Source organism: Gymnoscopelus braueri, assembly GCF_963280865.1.
Source record: "Gymnoscopelus braueri genome assembly, chromosome: 22".
NCBI classification, from domain to species: Eukaryota; Metazoa; Chordata; class Actinopteri; order Myctophiformes; family Myctophidae; genus Gymnoscopelus; species Gymnoscopelus braueri.
This window is the reverse complement of record NC_137624.1, coordinates 46676793-46698724: the sequence shown is the minus strand read 5'-3', so window position 1 is coordinate 46698724 and position 21932 is coordinate 46676793. Positions and strand designations below refer to the sequence as shown.

The window sequence follows — 21932 nt, the reverse complement described above, 5'->3', positions numbered from 1 at the left end:
GAGAGAGAGAGAGAGAGAGAGAGAGAGAGAGAGAGAGAGAGAGAGAGAAAAAGAGACAGAGAGAGAGAAAGGGAGAGAGAGAGAGAGAGCGAGAGCGAAAAAAAGAGAAAGAGAGAGAGAGAGAGAGAGAGAGAGAGAGAGAGAGAGAGAGAGAGAGAGAGCAAAAGAGACTGAGAGAGAGAGATAGGGAGAGAGAGAGAGAGAGAGAGGGAGAGGGAGAGGGAGAGGGAGAGAGCGAGAGAGACTGAGAGAGAGAGTGAGAGTGAGAGTGAGAGTGAGAGACAGAGAGAGAGAGAGAGTGAGAGAGAGAGACAGAGAGAGTGAGAGTGAGAGAGAGAGAGAGAGAGAGAGAGAGACAGAGAGAGAGAGAGGGGGAGAGTGAGAGAGAGAGTGAGAGAGTTTTGTATTCATGTATAAACTAGCAACACCAGGGTTTTTAACCCCATGAACCATAGCGTCCCTGTAAGAGAACATCCGCCGTCAAACAGCTGATCTACAAGCTGACAACAACGCGACGCCTCGTGAGCTTGTAGATCTGCTATTTTCAGCAAAGAGATTTGGTGTAGAGGAAAAAAGGAGCAGAGCCCTGAGGAACCCCGGTCAGCTATAGAATAGAGAGTTTAAGAGGTTATACATTACGTGTCATGTTTACCAGATCTCACACACCTCTGCAGTAGCTTTAATAGCACATATCCCTGCATAGAGAGGTCCTCTGGTGAAGGAGGTTCTTTCTGTATGAAGAAGCGTCATTCTGTCGGCTCCATCTAAATGATAGAAACAGAGAAAACCTTCTGTCTGGTTTACAAAAACACCGACTCTGTTCCTCCCTGTGGAGGGAACAGGTACTGACACTGCAGTCTTAATGCTGTTGTGATAGAACACGTAGCGTTCAGCACCAACAGAACTATCGCACCATAACGCCCAGGACATGTCAGAGCCTCCAAAGACTGATAGCCTCCTCTCCTGTCTGTTGATGTCTTTATAACTGACTGCTATATGAACACTCTCTCCACTCCATTCAACTTCAAAGTAACAAGGATCAGACAGACTCTCTCTACTCAACACACTAGAGTAAAGGGTAAATCTCTGTGGATGATCAGCATACGGTCGGTCTTGTCTTGTAAAAGTCGCCTTCCTGTAGTTCTCTGACAGGATGAGGCGTCTCATCACTGTGTTTGGGTCCAATGACAGAGGAGAGGAATCTGTGAGAAAAACACATGATAAAATACACAACTTATTAACCCATTCAAGACCGGGAACGCATCTGTGTCATATTGAAGATGTCTTTGGCTATTCAAAAATAGTAGATCTACAAGCTCGCAGCGCAGCAAGCTGCTATTTTTTTTTTATCATGAAAATGCTGATCTACAAGCTGTCAACAATGCGACGCGTCGTGAGCTTGTAGATCTGCTATTTTCGGAAAGAGATTTTCGTGTAGAGAGAGAAAAGGAGCAGAGCCCTGAGGAACCCCGGTCAACTGTTATAGAGGGTTTCAATGGTGGAAAAAGTACTCAAATTCTTTACTTAAGTAAAAGTATCAACACTGCAATATAGAAATACTATGTTACAAGTAAAAGTCCAGAATTCAAAATTTACTTGAGTAAAAGTACAAAAGTATTGGCATCAAAATGTACTTAAAGTACCAAAAGTAAAAGTACAAAAATGTTTGAAAATAGCAGATCTACAATATATATATATTTTTTAACTCAAATCTTTGCTTCTGGGGGGTCCCTGGAACAACACATTTTCAATACATATAATTTTGGGGGTCCTTGACATGAAAAAGTGTGAAGAACCACTGACATTATAGCAATATGCGTTTTTTCAACCAAAAAAACTGTTAGGATTTAGAAGACATTTGTAGAATCCCACAGAAGAAAAGATTTGAGTTAAAACATTTTAAATAGAAAATATATATTCAAAGATTTGCATTTTTTTTTAAGATTTTTCTTAAATAGCAGATCTACAAGCTCATAGCGCGGCACCGAGTGCCGCGCTATGAACTTGTAGATCTGCTATTTTTGAATAGCCTAAGTGATTGTGACACAGATGCGTTCCCGGTCTTAATGGGTTAAACACTTTGTACCTGATGACTGTATTCTGGACATGTTATTATACACCAACATGTTCACACATTAAAACTATAAATCATTTAAAACATTTTCACACAACTCCTCATGTGTGTTTTCAGTGGTTTTACGATAGAGGGCGCTGTTCTGCAGTCTGTGAATGATCACCAGGATCAGGTGATCACATTACATTATATTACATTATATTATATTACATTATATTACATAACATTACATTATATTACAGTCATTTAGCAGACACTTTTATCCAAAGACTTACAATAAGTGGTGCAGCTATAGATGATGTTTTAACTCAAAAATATATTTAAATATTTTCAAATAATAATAATAATAAATATTATTATTTGTATTATTAATTTCATGAATATAAAAATGTTAAAGTTAGTAGATCTACAAGCTCACACCGTAGGGGTCCTCAGAGTTACTACAGGGGGTCCGGGACCCCTAGGGGTCAGGGACCCCTAGGGGTCCTCAGAGTTACTACAGGGGGTCAGGGACCTCTAGGGGTCAGGGACCCCTAGTGGGTCTTCAGAGTTACTACAGGGGGTCAGGGACCCCTAGTGGGTCTTCAGAGTTACTACAGGGGGTCAGGGACCCCTAGTGGTCAGGGACCCCTAGTGGGTCTTCAGAGTTACTACAGGGGGTCAGGGACCCCTAGGGGTCCTCAGAGGTACTACAGGGGGTCAGGGACCCCTAGGGGTCCACAGAGGTACTACAGGGGGGGGGGGCTAAATGTGTGTGTGATATGTTTATATTTTATGAACATGAACCACTTGAACTCCAGCATCTCTATTCTGGTGGAACATTTGCTGAAAATAGCAGATCTACAAGCTCACAACGCCTCGTGCTGAGAGGCGTTGTGAGCTTGTAGATCTGCTATTTTTGGGGAAAAGGTTTGGTGTAGAGGGAAAGAAGAGCAGACCAAGTACAGAGCAAACAGTCAAGTTTACTAAGTATTGAGGGTTTAAAGGGTTAAATGTGTGAAAATACACTTTAACATGAATCCAACATTAACCCATTAAAGGGATAGTTCACCCAAAACATGACTAATTTGATGACCCCCATGAAGCCTTGAATTCATGGAGAGTTTAGTTTTTGTCACATTCCTGAGACAATAATTTGGTTAACCCTAACCCTACCGGTGGAAAGATGCTAATGTATCCGGTAGGAGACTCAAAGCAGACTCTTTGAGTCTCCTTTGAGTCTCCTACTGGAGAGACCACCGCTCATCAAATCATTGTCTCAGTAATGTGACAAAAACTAATCAAATCTCCATGAATTCAAGGCTTCATGGTGTGGGTAGAATTGATAGAAAATATGTTTTTTTGGGGTGAACTATTCCTTTAAGACCTGAGGCCGATTCTACAAATAACTTATAAATCACTAGTTCTCACACTTTCAACATTTTTTCAAACATTTTCAAAAATAGCAGATGTACAAGTTTTTTGTACAAGCCATAGGCTTTCTAGGGTTTTAAATCCTCTTAGCAGACCTTGTATTGAACTGTACTTTCCTGTGCTTTTTTTTTCAAACTGCTAATCACGTATTCAATCAATAAAAAAAAGAACTATTTATTGTAAATATAATCCACAGACACAATCATTATAAATCTGGCCACTCTATTTAGCATGTTATTATATGAAAAAAAATCACATTTATTTTTTCAATTGTAACAGCCGATCTACAAGCTCACAACCTGATGTATCACGCTGTGAGTTTAGCTACTTTTGCGTGACACTGTCATGATGAAGTATAAATTAGGTCATTCATTTATGAAAATACCCTGACAGAGATTAAATATGGAGATGCAAGGTTTCTGCCTACATTAACAACATGTAAATGAGTTTAAGTGTCTGTTCTGTTCTTCTGTCTCTCATCTTTCAGGAGGACATTAACGTGAGGAGGGATCTCCTAATTAAAGGACTCTGAATCCTGGAGACCTTGTGCAGGAGTTCATAGTAAGTGACTGACACTAGAGGTTTGTGCAAAACGAGACACACACACACACACACACACACACACTGTTCATTTTTATAGTTAATCGTAGTTTCTGCTTTGTGCAGAGTTAAGCTACGGTTACTAGGCCCAATGAAAGGGTAGGTCAGAGTGTGGAGGGTCTAAGCAAATTACTCAAACTGGTGTCTTTTAAGGTATTTTATTACTAATCACAATTACAAACATATAACTCTATTCTAATACTTAGGTTGTTAGTTAGTTAGACCTTTAGGTCAGTTAGTAGCCTTTAGATCAGTTAGGTAATTAAACCTTAGAGAGAAAACAAGCACAGAACATTTACAGTATTAAGGATATGACATTACACAATCATGAACCCATCAAACATACAATCATTACAATGTTCAATACTCACTATTAATCTCACACTCTTTCCAAATGATTCAGTGAGTCACTCCAGAACCCATATCCTAGAACGACCCACGGTTCAGTCACTTATTCGAATCTGAATCAGCTAGCTCCAAAGCAGGGAATTTATCAACTTCTTGAATTAGGTCCTCCTACAGGGAGTTTCTAGCAAACAGGAAGCTCTGATTACCCACAAAGCCTTGCGATTGCCTGCTGCTTCCTGTCACAGCAAAGCAGACTGGCACCTTTGCTATCTGTCCAGTCAACCATTTGGCTTTGTTCTCACACAAAGCCCTTGTCCCTTGTCTACAACCCTACCCCCGCCGGAATGTAGGGCTTCTTTGTTTAGAACCCCCAACTGGTAGTGGGGGTAGGAATTTATGACTTACAGAGACAGTGGCCTGCAACTGTCTACTTGGTTCCATCTAGACTTGACTTAATTAGAATATTTTGGTATATCCTAAAGAATTATAAAAGCACATTACTATGAACAATAATAATTCACTTTTCTCTAGCCCTATGGCTTGGATAATTGAACACACACACACACACACACACACACACACACACACACACACACACACACACACACACACACACACACACACACACCAGGGATTCCGTTAGCCAGTATTTACCGGCCATTGATAGATAAAATATTTAATTGGCCGTTAATTATAAACACCACCGGCCACCGTGGTCGTTTGGGAAAATGCGAATGGTGTGATAATTTTTTTAATAATTTCAGACTAAATTATGAACTTCCCCTCCAAATCTGGTAACTCTAGCTCTTACGGTTTCTGATAAAAAAAAAGTAGTTGAATTTGAGTTTTTTCACTTTTCCATTAAAGTGGATGGGGACATTTAATGCACTAATAAATCAATATCAATAAAACTATGCAACCAATCTCTTAGCAAATACAAGCACACGATTCCCGGTGAAGCCGGTCATTTTGACATATGGCACTAAATTGGGAAAAATAAACTGTGGGAGGAGATGCGGCTCAAAGTATTGTTTATCTAGAAGTGGAATAAAGTATCCCTAGAACTATAGTCTGGTTGCCCTGTTAGGGCAACCACACTAATGAGATGTAAAGCCCAAAATATATATTCATTTGTTTATACTGTGTGACGGTGTCGCGCAGGGCAAGTCTCTGGCGCAGGGTAACCGGAGGACTCGCCCCAAAACACCTTCGTCCCCATTTTCAGGCGGACCAGTGGTTCTTGTATTCTTGTATTTGTTTTACTGAGGATAAGGGTAGAAATAGGTTTAGGATTAGGTATAGTTTCACTGAGTTTAAGATTAGGAATAAGGTTAGGTTTTGCAATGTTTTGCTGAGGTTACGTTTAGGAATACCAGGTGAATACCGCCAGATTTTCCCCGGGGCGACCGGGCGTTTTGGTATTCGTCGCGCATCAGTTCACTCATGCCCACTTTATTCATTTCATTTTTGGCAAGTGACATCTCTGCATGATATAGTAGATCATATCATTTAGTTATCTATAAAAACAGGAACAGATTGCATCTGTGATAAAGTGGAAAGAAGCGCAGCTCTAACGTAACGATGTGTAATGATCAGTTGGTTGGTGCCTGTATGCAGTGCAAACACGCATGTGACGTTAATTATAATATATGGCCGGTAAATGTATTCTTTGGCCGATAAAATATAATCCTGTCGGCCATGGTGGCCGGCCCAAAAGATGCCTAGCTGATACCCTGACACACACACACACACACACACACACACACACACACACACACACACACACACACACACACACACACACACACACACACACACAAACACACACACACACACACACACACACACACACACTACGTCCGACTGCGTCATGTGAGCAGTCCTAGCCAATCAGCAACGATGACAGACAAACAAACTCGCAACATTGGACATTGGGGGCGTGGTGGAGGCGTGGAATTAAGCCAATTGTAATAATAGTTGTGACTTAAACACATACTGTCACTGCTAATTATTCTATCACTGTCCTTTGTAGTGACTCTCGATGATTGCTAATTATTTAACAACTAACGACTAAACTGTTGGCTGAGAAACATGGGCAACTAATGATTGCTTTAAATCCCATCATGGTCGTACTTTACCCCTGACTTAGTTGCACACCAGTGTCTCACCGAAAATAGCTGATCTACAAGCTCACAACATGTTGTGAGCTTGTAGTTTTTGATGCGAGACACAATACACAGCCAAGTCAAATCAGACTTTATTAAACCGCTCTGTATAGCTCTGAAAAAAAGCTAAAGTGACACAGCCTCAAAAAGCAAAGTGCATCTCAGTAACCACAGATGGATGGAATTCACAAGCTAATTGAGCTATATTACAGTCACAGCTCATGATATGACATGCACATGGGAAATGGAATGGAAATAAAGCCTCCCACCCTTTAAATATTGTATCTCGTTATAGTGATATTATTGTGTCCGCCAGGCCGAAAGGCATGGCGAGAGAGTATGTTTTACCCCCTGTCTGTCCGTCCGTCCGTCCGTCCGTCCGTCCGTCCGTGCCCAGCTAATCTCCGGCACCGTTGGCACGGTCGCTGCGAAACTGTGCACACACACTCCCTGGATGCCAATTCAGAACCTCTGCCCCAACTTTTTCACATGGGCCTGTTATAGCGCCACCAGGAGGCCGATTAGTGCAAAACCCATTTCAGTACACAGTATCTCTATAGTCATGTGATCAACACGGATCTGTCCGATTGTCCATATTCCATCCTCATTGGCTAAGGTTGGCTTCCAAAGTTTGCAGGATTGCTCCGTTTTGAACAAAATGCCTAAAATCACGAACGCAGCTTGCGATTTCTGTGAAATTTCACACGCACTTTCCCACTAGGCAGAGGAAAAAATGCCACGCTTTTCACATTGGCCTGTTATAGCGCCACCAGCAGGTCTAATTTAGCAAAACATATTTTTGGAACAAAATGCCTCAAATCATGAATGCAGTGTCTGATTGCCGTGAAAGGCCTAAGAATAAATGGCACCCTTTTCACATTGCCCTATTATAGCGCCACCAAGAGGCCACAATAACGTACCTGACCTGGCGGAGACCTGTGCTCCGAGGAGCACAGGTCTTTTCTTAGTTGTATTGTGAGTTATTGGTATCCCTACTGTATAAATGCACATTGAGAGAACCCTATGTTGAATGCTGGTCTCATGAATGCTTTTTGTTTTAACTAAATAATCCTTGTTGTTAACACTAGGATGTGGATGAGACACTTAATGAGGATGCCATTGAGAAGACCACCATGGGGATCTTCTCAATCTAAAACACTGGCAGTGATGAACTTGACGATGTCAGAAGGACGACTGATTAAACTCGGACTCTACTCGTAAAGTTTACTCAAAGAGTCTACCCACCCACTCAAGAATCTACAGACCGTCTACAAAGAGTCTACTCACAGACTACTCAGACTCTACTCACAGAGTCTTCTGTCTACAAAGACTGTATTCAGGCTCTACTTGAGTCTACAAAGAGTATACTGTCTACAAAGACTGTATTCAGGCTCTACTTGAGTCTACAGAGAGTCTACTGTCTACAAAGACTGTATTCAGACTCTCTACTTGAGTCTACAAAGAGTCTACTGTCTACAAAGACTGTATTCAGGCTCTACTTGAGTCTACAAAGAGTCTACTGTCTACAAAGACTGTATTCAGGCTCTACTTGAGTCTACAAAGAGTCTACTGTCTACAAAGACTGTATTCAGGCTCTACTTGAGTCTACAAAGAGTCTACTGTCTACAAAGACTGTATTCAGGCTCTACTTGAGTCTACAAAGAGTCTACTGTCTACAAAGACTGTATTCAGACTCTACTTGAGTCTACAAAGAGTCTACTGTCTACAAACACTGTATTCAGACTCTACTTGAGTCTACAAAGAGTCTACTGTCTACAAAGACTGTATTCAGGTTCTACTTGAGTCTACAAAGAGTCTACTGTCTACAAAGACTGTATTCAGGCTCTACTTGAGTCTACAAAGAGTCTACTGTCTACAAAGACTGTATTCAGGCTCTACTTGAGTCTACAAAGAGTCTACTGTCTACAAAGACTGTATTCAGACTCTACTTGAGTCTACAAAGAGTCTACTGTCTACAAACACTGTATTCAGACTCTACTTGAGTCTACAAAGAGTCTACTGTCTACAAAGACTGTATTCAGGCTCTCTACTTGAGTCTACAAAGAGTCTACTGTCTACAAAGACTGTATTCAGACTCTACTTGAGTCTACAAAGAGTCTACTGTCTACAAAGACTGTATTCAGGCTCTCTTGAGTCTACAAAGAGTCTACTGTCTACAAAGACTGTATTCAGGCTCTCTACTTGAGTCTACAAAGAGTCTATTCACAGTGTTCTCACAGACTCTACATACTTACTATACATAGACTCAACACACAGACTAAAAAACATTTCGGGTGGTGGATGTTTGCCGCAATAAGGCCAGTTTTATTACCCACCCAAAGACATTTTTAGGACTGTTTGTTGTTAGGACTGTTTGTTGTTCTGCCATTGCTCTGAATTTTGAAAAGTGTTTGTATGTTCTAGCAAGTTACAGAGGTGGCAAAACAAATTATAATATTGATATGCAATGTTTAAAAAGTAAGAAGGTCATATAATTGATAGTGTTTTAAAAGTGTTTTACAGTTTTTACACAATTGATTATGACTATTTTGTTTGCATTTGAAATAAAAAAATATATAAACTGTTTGAATTGTGTTGGACTAACATGATTACAACATATAATTGAAATAATAGAATAATGTTAAAATAACATGACTGAATCATGATTAAAACAGGTATAAATAACGTTTTTCAATTGCATTCGGTTAATGTGTTTAACCTAGACAACTGGATCGAGTGCTGCCAAAGCAAACGATTAATGTATAACCAATGTCCACTATTCAATCAGTTAGATCTAACAACTTATTTTTTTCAGTGTACAAGCTCACAACGCGTCGCATCATGCTGCAGAGCTTGTAGATCAGCTGTTTTCACTGCTTTGCCACAACACTCTTGTATGATGAATTAGGGCAGGGGTCCCCTGTTGAAGAACCTGAAGTAGGACTTTTTTTTTTAATGATTTAATTTAATTGATGTAAAGAAAAAAGACTATATGGAGACCACCACACACACACACACACACACACACACACACACACACACACACACACACACACACACACACACACACACACACACACACACACACACACACACACACACACACACACACACACACACACGTACTAACGTTTTAAAAAGTCCTTTCTGTTTGTGCTTCCAGGAGACACTGCTGGACCTGAAGCTTCGACAAGAGACGCTGCTGGACCTGAAGCTTCGATAGGAGACACTGCTGGACGTGATGCATTGACTGGAGACAAAGTAGACACAAGAAATCATTAACATGACTGAAGGATGACCTTAACTGAGGTTACATTTTAATCTACAATATATCATGATACAATTGTGCCTATTGTGTTCATTTTAAATATTCAACCATTTATGATTATTATGATGATTGGCTCATCATGGTGCCTTACCCACAGTGTGTGATGTGCCTGTGCTTAACTATAAACAAGGTTTGCATTAATCCATTTCTCACTAAGAAAGAAGTGTGTTTAGATGAACCAAGAATCATATCTAATATAACAATATTATATAGTCCACACTTCTTTGTGGTATTTGTCAATGAATATTTGCATGTAATAGGTAATAGGATTAATATCATTGCTCCTGTTACTTAGGATGGTTAAATGTATTAATATCACTGCTCCATTTAACCATCCTAAGTATCAGGAGCAGTGGGTGATATTAATACATTTAACCATCTGTCTACCAGAATGGAGGAGGACACCCATGGAGTGCGGAGTCAGTGTTTGCTAGGGTCTCACAGCAGACGCATGCTCCAAATAACTCCACACTTTGCACAAATATTGTTCAGTATTCTGGCTATAACAATAGCTGCTTTCCACACCGTTACTGTACTTGCACGATGTACAGTTTGTATAAAACTCCATTATTGCTTAAGCATTTTGGCCACTAGGTGGCCCTAGCACCGGAAGTGGTCTGGCACAATTTACGTCACCATTTTGGAGAACAGATCTACAACACGTCGGGACTCGACGCATTGTTAGCTTGAAGATCTGTTCTTTTTCCTCACGCTTCCAACGGCCTCCCCTTCTTAGCAGTGTTGGGACTGACACGTTACAAACCCAGCGTGTTACGTAGCGCAACTACTTTTTGCGTTAACTAATAACGTAACTAGTTACCTTTTCCCATTCAGTAACGCTGTTATAGTTACTGTGATTTAAATGGGTGCGTTACCTGTGTTACATTATGTGATACAACTGAACTGTTTCCCCTGCACATTAACATGGAAAAGTGAAAGTGGCAGAGAGGAGAGATGATTGGTTAACGTAGAGTAAAAGCACTGTTACGCCCCTATGTGGCCTCAAAACCCCAAAAAGGTTAGAACAGGAAGCAGAGCATTTAAGTTTCAGGCACCTCAGCTGTGGAACCTTCTCCCAGTCTCAGTCCGTGAAGCAGACACACTCTGCATATTTAAGACTAGATTAAAAACCTTTCTTTATGATAAAGCCTATAGCCGAAGTGTATAGATGTAGACAGATGCCAGGTGATTGTTGACCTACATTGTGATTTTAATTGTATAGTATAGTGTTTCTCAGTATTCAGTCACCCTATAGTCATCCTCTCTCCCCTCTACACATTATTGTTGTACTATATTATATAATCATATACTATCCTACACTATTATATTTGCTACTATTGTTATTGTTACTACTTGTATCTTTCTCTCCTCTGTCTCTCCCTCTCTCTCTTCTTTTCCCCCCGATACGGTCGAGGCAGAAGGCCCCCACCCTAGAGGTGGGGGCCTGACGTTTCTTCCAGTTAAGAGGGAGTTTTTCGTTTCGCCACTGTCGCAAAATTGCTTGCTCAGGGTGGGACTGTGGGGTCTCTGCTCTACATGTAAAGTGTCTTGTTGTTCAGGGTGGGACTGTGGGGTCTCTGCTCTACATGTAAAGTGTCTTGTTGCTCAGGGTGGGACTGTCGGGTCTCTGCTCTACATGTAAAGTGTCTTGTTGCTCAGGATGGGACTGTGGGGTCTCTGCTCTACATGTAAAGTGTCTTGTTGCTCAGGGTGGGACTGTCGGGTCTCTGCTCTACATGTAAAGTGTCTTGTTGCTCAGGGTGGGACTGTCGGGTCTCTGCTCAACATGTAAAGTGTCTTGTTGCTCAGGGTGGGACTGTCGGGTCTCTGCTCTGCATGTAAAGTGTCTTGTTGCTCAGGGTGGGACTGTCGGGTCTCTGCTCTGCATGTAAAGTGTCTTGTTGCTCAGGGTGGGACTGTCGGGTCTCTGCTCAACATGTAAAGTGTCTTGTTGCTCAGGGTGGGACTGTCGGGTCTCTGCTCTGCATGTAAAGTGTCTTGTTGCTCAGGGTGGGACTGTCGGGTCTCTGCTCTACATGTAAAGTGTCTTGTTGCTCAGGATGGGACTGTCGGGTCTCTGCTCAACATGTAAAGTGTCTTGTTGCTCAGGGTGGGACTGTCGGGTCTCTGCTCAACATGTAAAGTGTCTTGTTGCTCAGGGTGGGACTGTCGGGTCTCTGCTCAACATGTAAAGTGTCTTGTTGCTCAGGGTGGGACTGTCGGGTCTCTGCTCTGCATGTAAAGTGTCTTGTTGCTCAGGGTGGGACTGTCGGGTCTCTGCTCTGCATGTAAAGTGTCTTGTTGCTCAGGGTGGGACTGTCGGGTCTCTGCTCAACATGTAAAGTGTCTTGTTGCTCAGGGTGGGACTGTCGGGTCTCTGCTCTGCATGTAAAGTGTCTTGTTGCTCAGGGTGGGACTGTCGGGTCTCTGCTCTGCATGTAAAGTGTCTTGTTGCTCAGGGTGGGACTGTCGGGTCTCTGCTCTACATGTAAAGTGTCTTGTTGCTCAGGATGGGACTGTCGGGTCTCTGCTCAACATGTAAAGTGTCTTGTTGCTCAGGGTGGGACTGTCGGGTCTCTGCTCTACATGTAAAGTGTCTTGTTGCTCAGGGTGGGACTGTCGGGTCTCTGCTCTACATGTAAAGTGTCTTGTTGCTCAGGGTGGGACTGTCGGGTCTCTGCTCTGCATGTAAAGTGTCTTGTTGCTCAGGGTGGGACTGTCGGGTCTCTGCTCAACATGTAAAGTGTCTTGTTGCTCAGGGTGGGACTATCGGGTCTCTGCTCTGCATGTAAAGTGTCTTGTTGCTCAGGGTGGGACTGTCGGGTCTCTGCTCTACATGTAAAGTGTCTTGTTGCTCAGGGTGGGACTGTCGGGTCTCTGCTCTACATGTAAAGTGTGAGACAACTTGTTGTGATTTGACACTTTAATAAAATTGAATTGAATTGAATTGAATATTGTGTTTTAAACCTCTGAGTGTTTTCAGTGCCCTATTTGGTAATGGAGGGTGGAGTGGAGATTGGAGGAGTGGCATGGTGTCTGGAGACACACCTGGGCCTCATTCCTCAATCGGCCCAGCCAGAATAAAAGCCTGGGAGAAGCTCCTCTTCAATCCTTTTACCATCCGTCACATCCATGTGCTGAACCCTTTCTGTTATTTAGCTGGTGTTTGCTACTGTAGGTCTATAGGCTGTGTGCCATACCTTTTCTTGCTTAGTGCGTAAAGGTAACTTTAATACTGTGTGTTTAAAGTATAGACAATTCTTAGATAGGAAACGTAATCATATTCCAAACCTTTTTGCCTGAGTATATTAGAGAAGGGAAGCTTGTAGGGGTGTGCCGCCGTTTCCCCTTTTGACCCTGTTTTGCTTAGTTAGGGAGTCTAGATTGTACTTTTTGTTTTGGTGTAGATTAGGTTGTTTTCTTTTCAGGTAGGGTGGAGTATTTGGCTTTGGCCAATCTGTTTAATAATCCATTGTAAATTTAAGGTTGATCCTGTTAATAAATTGTACACTTTTTTCGTTACTCTGGTTTGTGATATTTTTTAGATAATAATGTTACCCCTTTATAGCCTTTAGACCATATAAGGTCGTAACAAGCACCAAGAAAAATACATGGGGCTCTAAGTCACCAAAGACCCCATTGTCTCTACCAGCGGCAGTGACTCAGATGGAGCTACTCCATCTAAACAGCCAAAAACATTTTTTTTAAATCACCACAGCATGTCATGCAGACTCAACTAAACAGATTGATTACTAGGTATGTTGTTGAGGACATGCTTCCCATCACAACGGTTGAGTCTGTTGCCTTCAGAGAACTAGTGTCTAACACATGGATTAAAAACATTTAATCTTACTCACCTGTCTGTTGGTTTGATGATGCAGTCTTTAGTCTCTCTAATTCAGCGTTCAGATCACGTATCTGCTGAGCTGCAATGACAGATATTTATACATTTTGATGAACCATCAACTGAACAAGTAAACTATAAACAAGATTTTTTATAATCAGTTTCTCACCAAGAAAGACATGTGTTTAGATGAACCAACAACAATCATATCTAAAATAATAATATAATATAGTCCATACTTTTTGGTATTTGTATATTTTCATACACAATGATGTTTAACCATCCTAACTATCAGGAACAGTGATATTAATACATTTAACCATCCTAACTATCAGGAGCAGTGATATTAATACATTTAACCATCCTAACTATCAGGAGCAGTGGGTGATATTAATACATTTAACCATCCTAACTATCAGGAGCAGTGATATTAATACATTTAACCATCCTAACTATCAGGAGCAGTGATATTAATACATTTAACCATCCTAACTATCAGGAGCAGTGATATTAATACATTTTACAGTTTGGATACATCAGTGTTTTATTCTGTCTCTGTAAACACATTCCTGTTCTTTGTTTGATGTCACTTGAGCCTTTGCGATGATAAAGTATTTTTTAATGTGAGATTAATGAGATAACATCTATAAGTACTACTCCTGTACCTGGCCTGTAGACCCGTTCGCAACTTGGTGTGAGGGGAGTTTCTCACTTGAACTGAGTCAATGGGTACCTAGACATGAAAAATCAAAGAGGTGCTCGTCCGCCATAGTGCCAGGAATGGCGCAATGGCCAAATCAAATATGGCCGCCATCGGCTATGATGAAAATCCAACTTTTTTGTTTCTGAGTGTATATGTACATGCAATACCTTCATTTTGACTAATTGTAGGGTGGGGAATTCATTTCTGATATTGTTATGACCATTTTGGGTGATTATGACCTTGGAAGGTCATGGTCAAGGTCATTTTGCTATTCCGAAGACCTTGCCTTAACTTGGCCATTGTTAGGACTAAAAACAGGTGCATTAAGTCTAATTCAACTAATTCTGACATGTATAATTCATTTCTGATATTGTTTTGACCATTAAGGATCATCTTGTCATTGAAATGGCGATATGGTGCGATGAAGGCGTGTTCGCCCCAGCTGTAGATATTTACCTGCACGAGACAGAACAGTTCAAGGATCTCTTCCTCTGCATGGGCCCTTTCCATTGGACTCGTGTTCTGCTCAGATGCCAGGGAAAACTGCTTCGAGGTTCTGGTCCGGATGACGCACTGGTTGAGTGTGCCGTGTTTGGACCTGATAGAGTCAGTGTTAAACGGCAGCCATTATGTCCGGGCTCTCACTGGGATGCTGATTGTGGAGGATGTGATCAGGTCACTCCAGTGGGAGATGTTCTAGCACAACAAGGACAAAGCTGCATATCCAGTGCTAGCACAGGTAGAGGCACTGCACTCTACGCTGGCTACAAATCAACATTGCCCAGAGCAGTTTGAGGCCCTAATTGGACAAGTAGAGAAGTTGAATCAGGACTTTCTGGAGTTTGAGAAGGAGTGTGAGGCCAAGTCAGAGCTCTGCCAATTTTTTGGAGTTTGGCTGGAGTTGGTGGCCGTCATCAAGAATGCTGTAGTCTCTGAAAGAGAAGGAAACTGGAATCTACATGCTGCTACTGTCGAGGACTCTATGCCGATCTTTGCAGAATGTGACGCCATAAACTACCTGCGTCATGGCTCATGGTATCTTGAACAAATCAAGGTGCTAGAGTTCACACATCCTGAGCTCTACCGGCGCTTTTCTATAGGCCAATGGGTTGATAAGGATCGCCAAGGCTGGTTCTGTGCTGTAGGAGGTGACATGAAGGTCGAGCAGACCATTCAGCGAGTGTCGAAGGGTCCTGGAGGTCACTATGTAGTAGGAGCCACACACAATGCAAATGCTGTGGCAGAGTTCGAGCTCTTGTTCCACGAGATTGGGTCGATCACCAATGTCCTCAACCTTCTCACCAACAACCACACCATGAAACAGACAGAATGCCATCTCCAGCATGCACTGAGCATCACTCGCCGCCTTACATTCAACCAGAATGTGGCGAAGCTGCTGGACTTCGTGCTAGAGCAGCAGAACCCATACTCAATAACGGTCAATGTGCCTGTGCCACTGCACAATCTGCTCACAAAGCAGGCTGTTGACAGAAGGGTCGCTCCACGCTTGCTCAACTGTCTCAGAAATGGGGAACGTGTCTACTGTTCATACAGGCAGGAGAGGTTAGTCGAGAAGACCAAGAAAATTAACACAACCATATCATAGAGGAATCTACCTCAATTCAACGAGCAACCACAGAAGACACCAACAACCATTATGAAAGAGCAGAAGTTGGTCTCACCCAAAGACATGGCTGAGGTACATAGGAGTGTGGACATTGCTAAGGAGCGGGGCATGAACATCCGGCAGGTACTTACCCATGATGTGCTTCCAGCATCTCCCGTTTGATGGTGACCTTCCGGCTCATGTCAACAAGTCAAAACTTGTCAGTGAGATTGAGCCTGGAGCCTGGTCTACTCTTGCCACTCACGTTGTGGTAGACTTCATGTCCAAGATGCGGCAGATGCCACTAGGACGATTCCCTACTTTAGGTGCTGTCATCAACGCCATCATCAGCTCAACATTATCCCTCTGCCAAGAGCCAGAGTTCATGCATCTCGTGCTTGATTCCTACATTGAGAGGTCTCTAAACTAAAGGAAGGGGAGCGCATGCGGCGTACAGACTCAACAGGCATCAACATCATTGGCATGAACAGAGACACACCCATCCCTCAGCAGATGGAAGTACAATTCACAATACAAGGTTTCAGTCATTCAGTCGGACTTCACTGTATAGGCTACTAGGGATCGGGCACAGTGACGAGTCACCATTAACTCCGCCCACTTTCGACGCCATCTTACATGACCAGTTTGATGCTCTGCTACATCACTCTGTAGTCCTATGCTTGTTGACAAACTTTGGTAAACTTTTACACCTAATACTACAAAAAGTATTGGAATAACACTTTACTTTTTGTACTTTATATATACCAAATAAAAGTCCAAATCAAATTAAAAGTCAAATTCCTTCTCAGTTGGCATTGTTTAACCCTCCTTGAATATCTATTATTGTGATTTTGGGGCAACATTTCAGGCAATGTTGAGGCAATTATGTATGTGAGCAAAGTACAGCACCATATTCAATCACACTCACACATGATTGCTGTGTGTGTGTTTCATAGTTTCATGTTTCATAGTGTGGAGAATTGCAGGCCTCAATACAGAGAAGCATTACACAAATGGAATACTGTGATTAGGGGTATGTCTAAAGAAGTCTCATTTGCAATAAAACTGTACTAGATCTCTCCATACAACCACTGGTTATTGTTTAATAGCATCTTAGGCTATGCAGTAACAGCTTATTTGACATAAATGTATGTTTTTTTTCTAAATGAGGGAAAGTAGAGGAGTCCTCACTACAAAAGTACAATTTCCGCCTAAACTAAAGGTATGTTTAAAGGACTATATTTCAGTATTTCTTTATGTAAATTACATTCTGACTCTTTGGTGATGTAGGGTAGACACCTGGTTCATACCTCAGCAAATTTGATGAAGATAAGAGTGAGCATTCTCAAGTTATAGCATTTTTGGTCACCTTTGCCCTATTCGGATTTGCCTTTTTTAGAGATTGGGGTAGTTCTAAAGAATAGCCCAAAAAACTAATTTTGCCCCAAAAATAAAATTTCACAACAATCCATTTCATTAATGGGAGACCCTAAAGATAAGAAAAAACATGGTTGTGTTTTGTTCTAACTCGGGTGGGGGTATCTCAAAATCTGAGGGCCTCTGCTACAGGACTGTTGTTATAGTGATCATCCAAGATGGCCACCGGGACTAGTCCTTCTGGGCCTGGCCACGCCTTTCGCCCGATCCCTATAGTTGCCTTTTCATAAATTATATATTTTTGTACTTAAGCTGTCGTGAAAGTTTATAATATTTAGAGAAATTTAAAGTTTCAAATACAAAAGTATTAGTAGTTGTGAAGGTTAGCAAACTGGACATTTAGACTGAATGTTTCCTGTATCCTCATCTTGCACTAATGCACACAAGTGTTTCACCAGGTTTTATTTGTGTTGTTTCTCATAAGCGTACATCCGTTGTCCGTCAACAACACAGCAGTCTGTGCCTTGACCATGGCCTTGACGCGCTGAGCGCTCAGTGCTTTGACCGCAACCCTATATTTATGCACGACCAGTACAAACATTGTCGCATAGTTGATGACGTCTGTGTCCACAGAAGAAACACTATGTGCATGCCGCCACCTGTAGGATCGGGGGTGTATATGCATGTGTTCTCTGGTGCGATAGGATCTATGACCAATGTGAATGCAGGCCAGCATTCGTTCTGGGAAACGTTTAGAATGAAAACGGATCCAGTGTGAAGCCGCCCTAAGTGTCTTGTTCAACAGCCCCTCCTACTGGTAGAGATATAAAAGATCCTTCCCAGCAAGCCCAGAGAATAGAGCCCTGCACCGGCCCAAACCTCCTGCTCTAGTCTCTAGTTTTAGTAAAGTCCTGACCCTTGTTGTTCTATGATGCTCTAGAATTCATTCACTATTTCACTTAAACATGTATAGCTTATATTGCCTATCATGATATAATTGTGCCTATTGTAGTTGTGCTTCATCTCATTTTATGCATATCATTTATGATTATTATGATGATTGGCTCATTTTGGTTCCCCTGTGGGAACATGGGCCCTGTTTTCGCCGGTGCCTTACCCATTATCCCTAAACTTCTTTGCCATTTTTTACTATTTTTAAAAACATTTTCACATAGTTCAAATAGCCAATCTACAAACTCACAACGTGTCGATGTAGAACGGCTAGTTGAACTATTAGAAAATGTTTTTAAAAATTGTAAAACATGGCAAAGAAGTTTAGGGATAATGGGTAAGGCACCGGCGAAAATATGGCCCATGGTGCCTTACCCACAGTGTGTGATGTGCATGTGCTTAGCAGTGGCCCTGAGTATATCTACTCTCTAAAAGACAACTATTCATCAGATTACTAATGTCTGACACATGGATTAAAAAACATTTCATCTTACTCACCTGTCTGTTCGTTTGATGCAGTCTTTAGTTTCTCAAATTCAGCCTTCAGATCACGCATCTGCTGAGCTGCAATGACAGATATTTATACATTTTGATGAACCATCAACAGAGCAAGTAAACTATAGACTTTTTTTTAGGTTTTTAATAATCAATTTCTCACCAAGAAGTGGGTTTTCAGTGGTGGCACCTTTTTCTGTCAGAACATACAGAGATAACATAATGTAAGTTTAGATGAACCACACAGACAGTCAAAGAATCATATCCTCTCTATATCTTTATCTTGTATTTATTGTAATAATGTTGTATTGAAGTAAATAAATATAAATATTTACTTAAACTCTACACATTATAGTCGAGTATTATAATACTACAATAATTACTAGGCACTGGCAGACATTTTAATAACACATCCTATGCATCCCATGTTAGTTCTCATGGTTGTAAAACATAATCATTTCATAATGCTTTATAATCATTGTTATAATACATGTATTCTGATCCCAGTTTAAAACATCACTGTTGATGTTCTTTTCTGTAATATCTTTCATAATTTGTAACCATAAAAAACAATACAGAATGTCTGGTATGACCTCTTTATATAATAGTCTATTATCTACCACTGATGATGAAGATGGTCACATGACCGAAACGATTGCTGCACTTTACACTTGGAGCACTTTATTGAGCATGGAAAATAAACATACATACAGTATATTTTATTAGTCTCTACAGAGTTTTCCTTAAACTTTTGGTGGAGTGCGAGTCTTTTTTCCACACTTTTTCCTTTATGTTTTTGACACTATACCACACCTGCAATCAACCCTGAACTAAGGACAGACAAGGGCGACTAAAATGTATGTATCCTCTCTACATACCTGTTGGTGTGTTTTCAAACCTCGCCATTAGATCAAACCTGTTGACCTTCCTCATGAGAGTTGCCATAAGCAGAGTTTCTTTTCCGGGATAATTCTGCACGATCTGGTCGACGATCTCCTCGTTCTCAGCATTCTGCAGAGCGTTCTTTGTCAGCGGCTGGAGACCTTCGACATTGCCAGGCTGTTGCAGAAGCCACTTGAACCTCTTGGACTCCTTATCAAGCAGATCATCCAGAGCCTTCACGATACGATCCTTAAGTGTCTCCATGTTGGATTCCTACAAACACATGATGTAAACATGTCAGCGTCATTCTCTTAATGCTTTGGATGTGAAGAGATTGAACACAAGCTGTAGTTGAAGTTCTGTACATCAAGGAATACACATTAATGAATGTGAATGAATGAATACACATGAATGTACATTTCTGTATACCATAGTTCTACAAATGAATTAATTTATATACATCACATATAGACACATGCTGTAGACCAGTGAAAGCAAAGCCATATAGAATGTAGTATCAGAATAATAATGTTACAAGCTCACAACGCGATGCAACACGTTGTAGCTTGTAGATCTGCTATTTTCAAAAAATCTTGAAACATTCTAACAACACAAATCTGGTACGGGGCTCCCTGGCAAAACATCTTCAGATGAGGGTTACTAGGGACAAATAGAAGATATTAATTTGGGGGTCCATGACATGAAAATATTTGAGAACTACTGGTTTAAATAATTTAAAAAAGGGCCCAACGTTGCTTATAACAAGCAGACATGGCAACGCTGCTCTGCACTGTGGCTCACAGCCTGTGTGAGCAGCGTTGCCAGCGTAGCGTTGGTTTTGTGAGAGAAACAAGCAGGTCTATGAAAACGAGCCCAAAAGAACATGAGGCCACATGAGCACATCAACCTATATGCATCGTATATTTGAAAATAGACAATCTAAAGCTCACAACACGTCACATGGCGACGCGTTGTGAGCTTATAGATCTGCTATTTTCCAAAGAATGTATATCGAAAGTAAAATAGTGTAATATTTTGAACAGAATCAATTGTTTCATGGTCATGATTCACAGCATCCTGGATGGCTTGGTTCCAGGCTTTCCAGGCAGAAATCACTAAAAAGGGCTTTCGATCTTTGGCACCTCAAAATGGCCGCCACTGCTATGCCCTATATCAGCGGCAACCGACCTTTTCAAGCCCATGAGCACTTTTTATTCCAATGTGTAAGCCCAGATCTACCACTATAATATGTTCCATAAAAACACCATGAGTAAAACATCATATTTACTTTTGCACATTTTTTTTTTTGCACATGGTTTTGGGGGGGTCCCCAGATGACAATTTAAGGACTTTTAAGACCTTTTAAATACCTTAATATCATTTTAAAAAGAAAGAAAGAAAAGAAAGAAGACCATCACTGCATCAAAAGTAATCAACAAACTACACTATAGGCCTAACCGGTCAAACATTTGGCAAATTGTTAAATAATATAAGAAAGAGGCAAACATTGTGTGAAAATAGCTGATCTACAAGCTCACAACGCCTCGCAATCGGCTATTTTCACAATTTATCTGTGGAACCGAGTCAAACTAAATGCAATCTGGGAACCCATCGCCAAATGAAAAGGAAAAACAGCGCCCTCTGCTGTTTTTTACTAATCTGTTCTTGAGAGATTAAACTAAATGTAACGCCTCAGCTCCTACCATTCCAAGTGCTTGTCAGGGTGGGGGGTCCCCAGTTCAAATATGATTATTTTAGGGGGTCCCCAGTTCAAATATGATTTTGTTTTAGGGGGATGCATCCTGAAAAGGTTGAGAACCACTGGACTAAACTACATAGACTATGGCTTACAATAAACTCCAAACCGACATGAGCCTGTAAAATGATATGTCTGAAATAAAGACAACGTTTTACAACCACTATTGCATCATGTTCAGTTACATATACCAAACAATTTGAGATTGTTTGGTAAAAAAAAAAGACATCTGGTATTTGTTGTTGTTGTTGTTGTTATGATGAGTCATCAAACGACAAGTTGACTTGCATAAGTCAGAAGTCATTAATGCCCTATGATATGTTATAGTATTTCCTGTCATTCTCAGTGTACGGCCTTGCTTTTTCCTCATGTGCTTTAAATTATGCCAAC

The 21932-nt window shown here is 41.1% G+C and overlaps 1 protein-coding gene across 3 annotated transcripts; it reads right to left on the bottom strand.

The window, feature by feature from the left end:
- Positions 1-334: 334 nt before the first annotated feature.
- On the bottom strand, positions 335-20054 carry LOC308078148 (neoverrucotoxin subunit alpha-like). 3 transcript variants are annotated; one of them, XM_080419261.1, is made up of 6 exons: positions 19783-20054; positions 19068-19100; positions 18908-18973; positions 13786-13854; positions 9731-9850; positions 335-1202 (listed from the first exon to the last, which is right to left on the bottom strand). In XM_080419261.1, the coding sequence occupies exons 1-6, from the start codon at positions 20048-20050 to the stop codon at positions 649-651; spliced, it is 1110 nt and encodes a 369-aa protein (XP_080275387.1). In that variant the 5' UTR covers positions 20051-20054; the 3' UTR covers positions 335-648. The 3 variants fall into 3 exon arrangements, with proteins under 3 accessions (XP_080275387.1, XP_080275388.1, XP_080275389.1); XM_080419262.1 differs by lacking the exon at positions 13786-13854; XM_080419263.1 differs by lacking the exon at positions 18908-18973 and having other exon boundaries at positions 19068-19094.
- Positions 20055-21932: the final 1878 nt, after the last annotated feature.

Coding starts and splice junctions, on each gene's coding strand:
- LOC308078148 (XM_080419261.1), bottom strand. CDS start 20,050: ATGGAGACACTTAAGGATCGTATCGTGAAGGCTCTGGATGATCTGCTT. Junction 18,974..19,067: donor CACTGAAAACCCACTTCTTG/GTGAGAAATTGA, acceptor CTGTCATTGCAG/CTCAGCAGATGCGTGATCTG. Junction 1,203..9,730: donor CAGAAAGGACTTTTTAAAAC/GTTAGTACGTGT, acceptor TTTTTCTCACAG/ATTCCTCTCCTCTGTCATTG.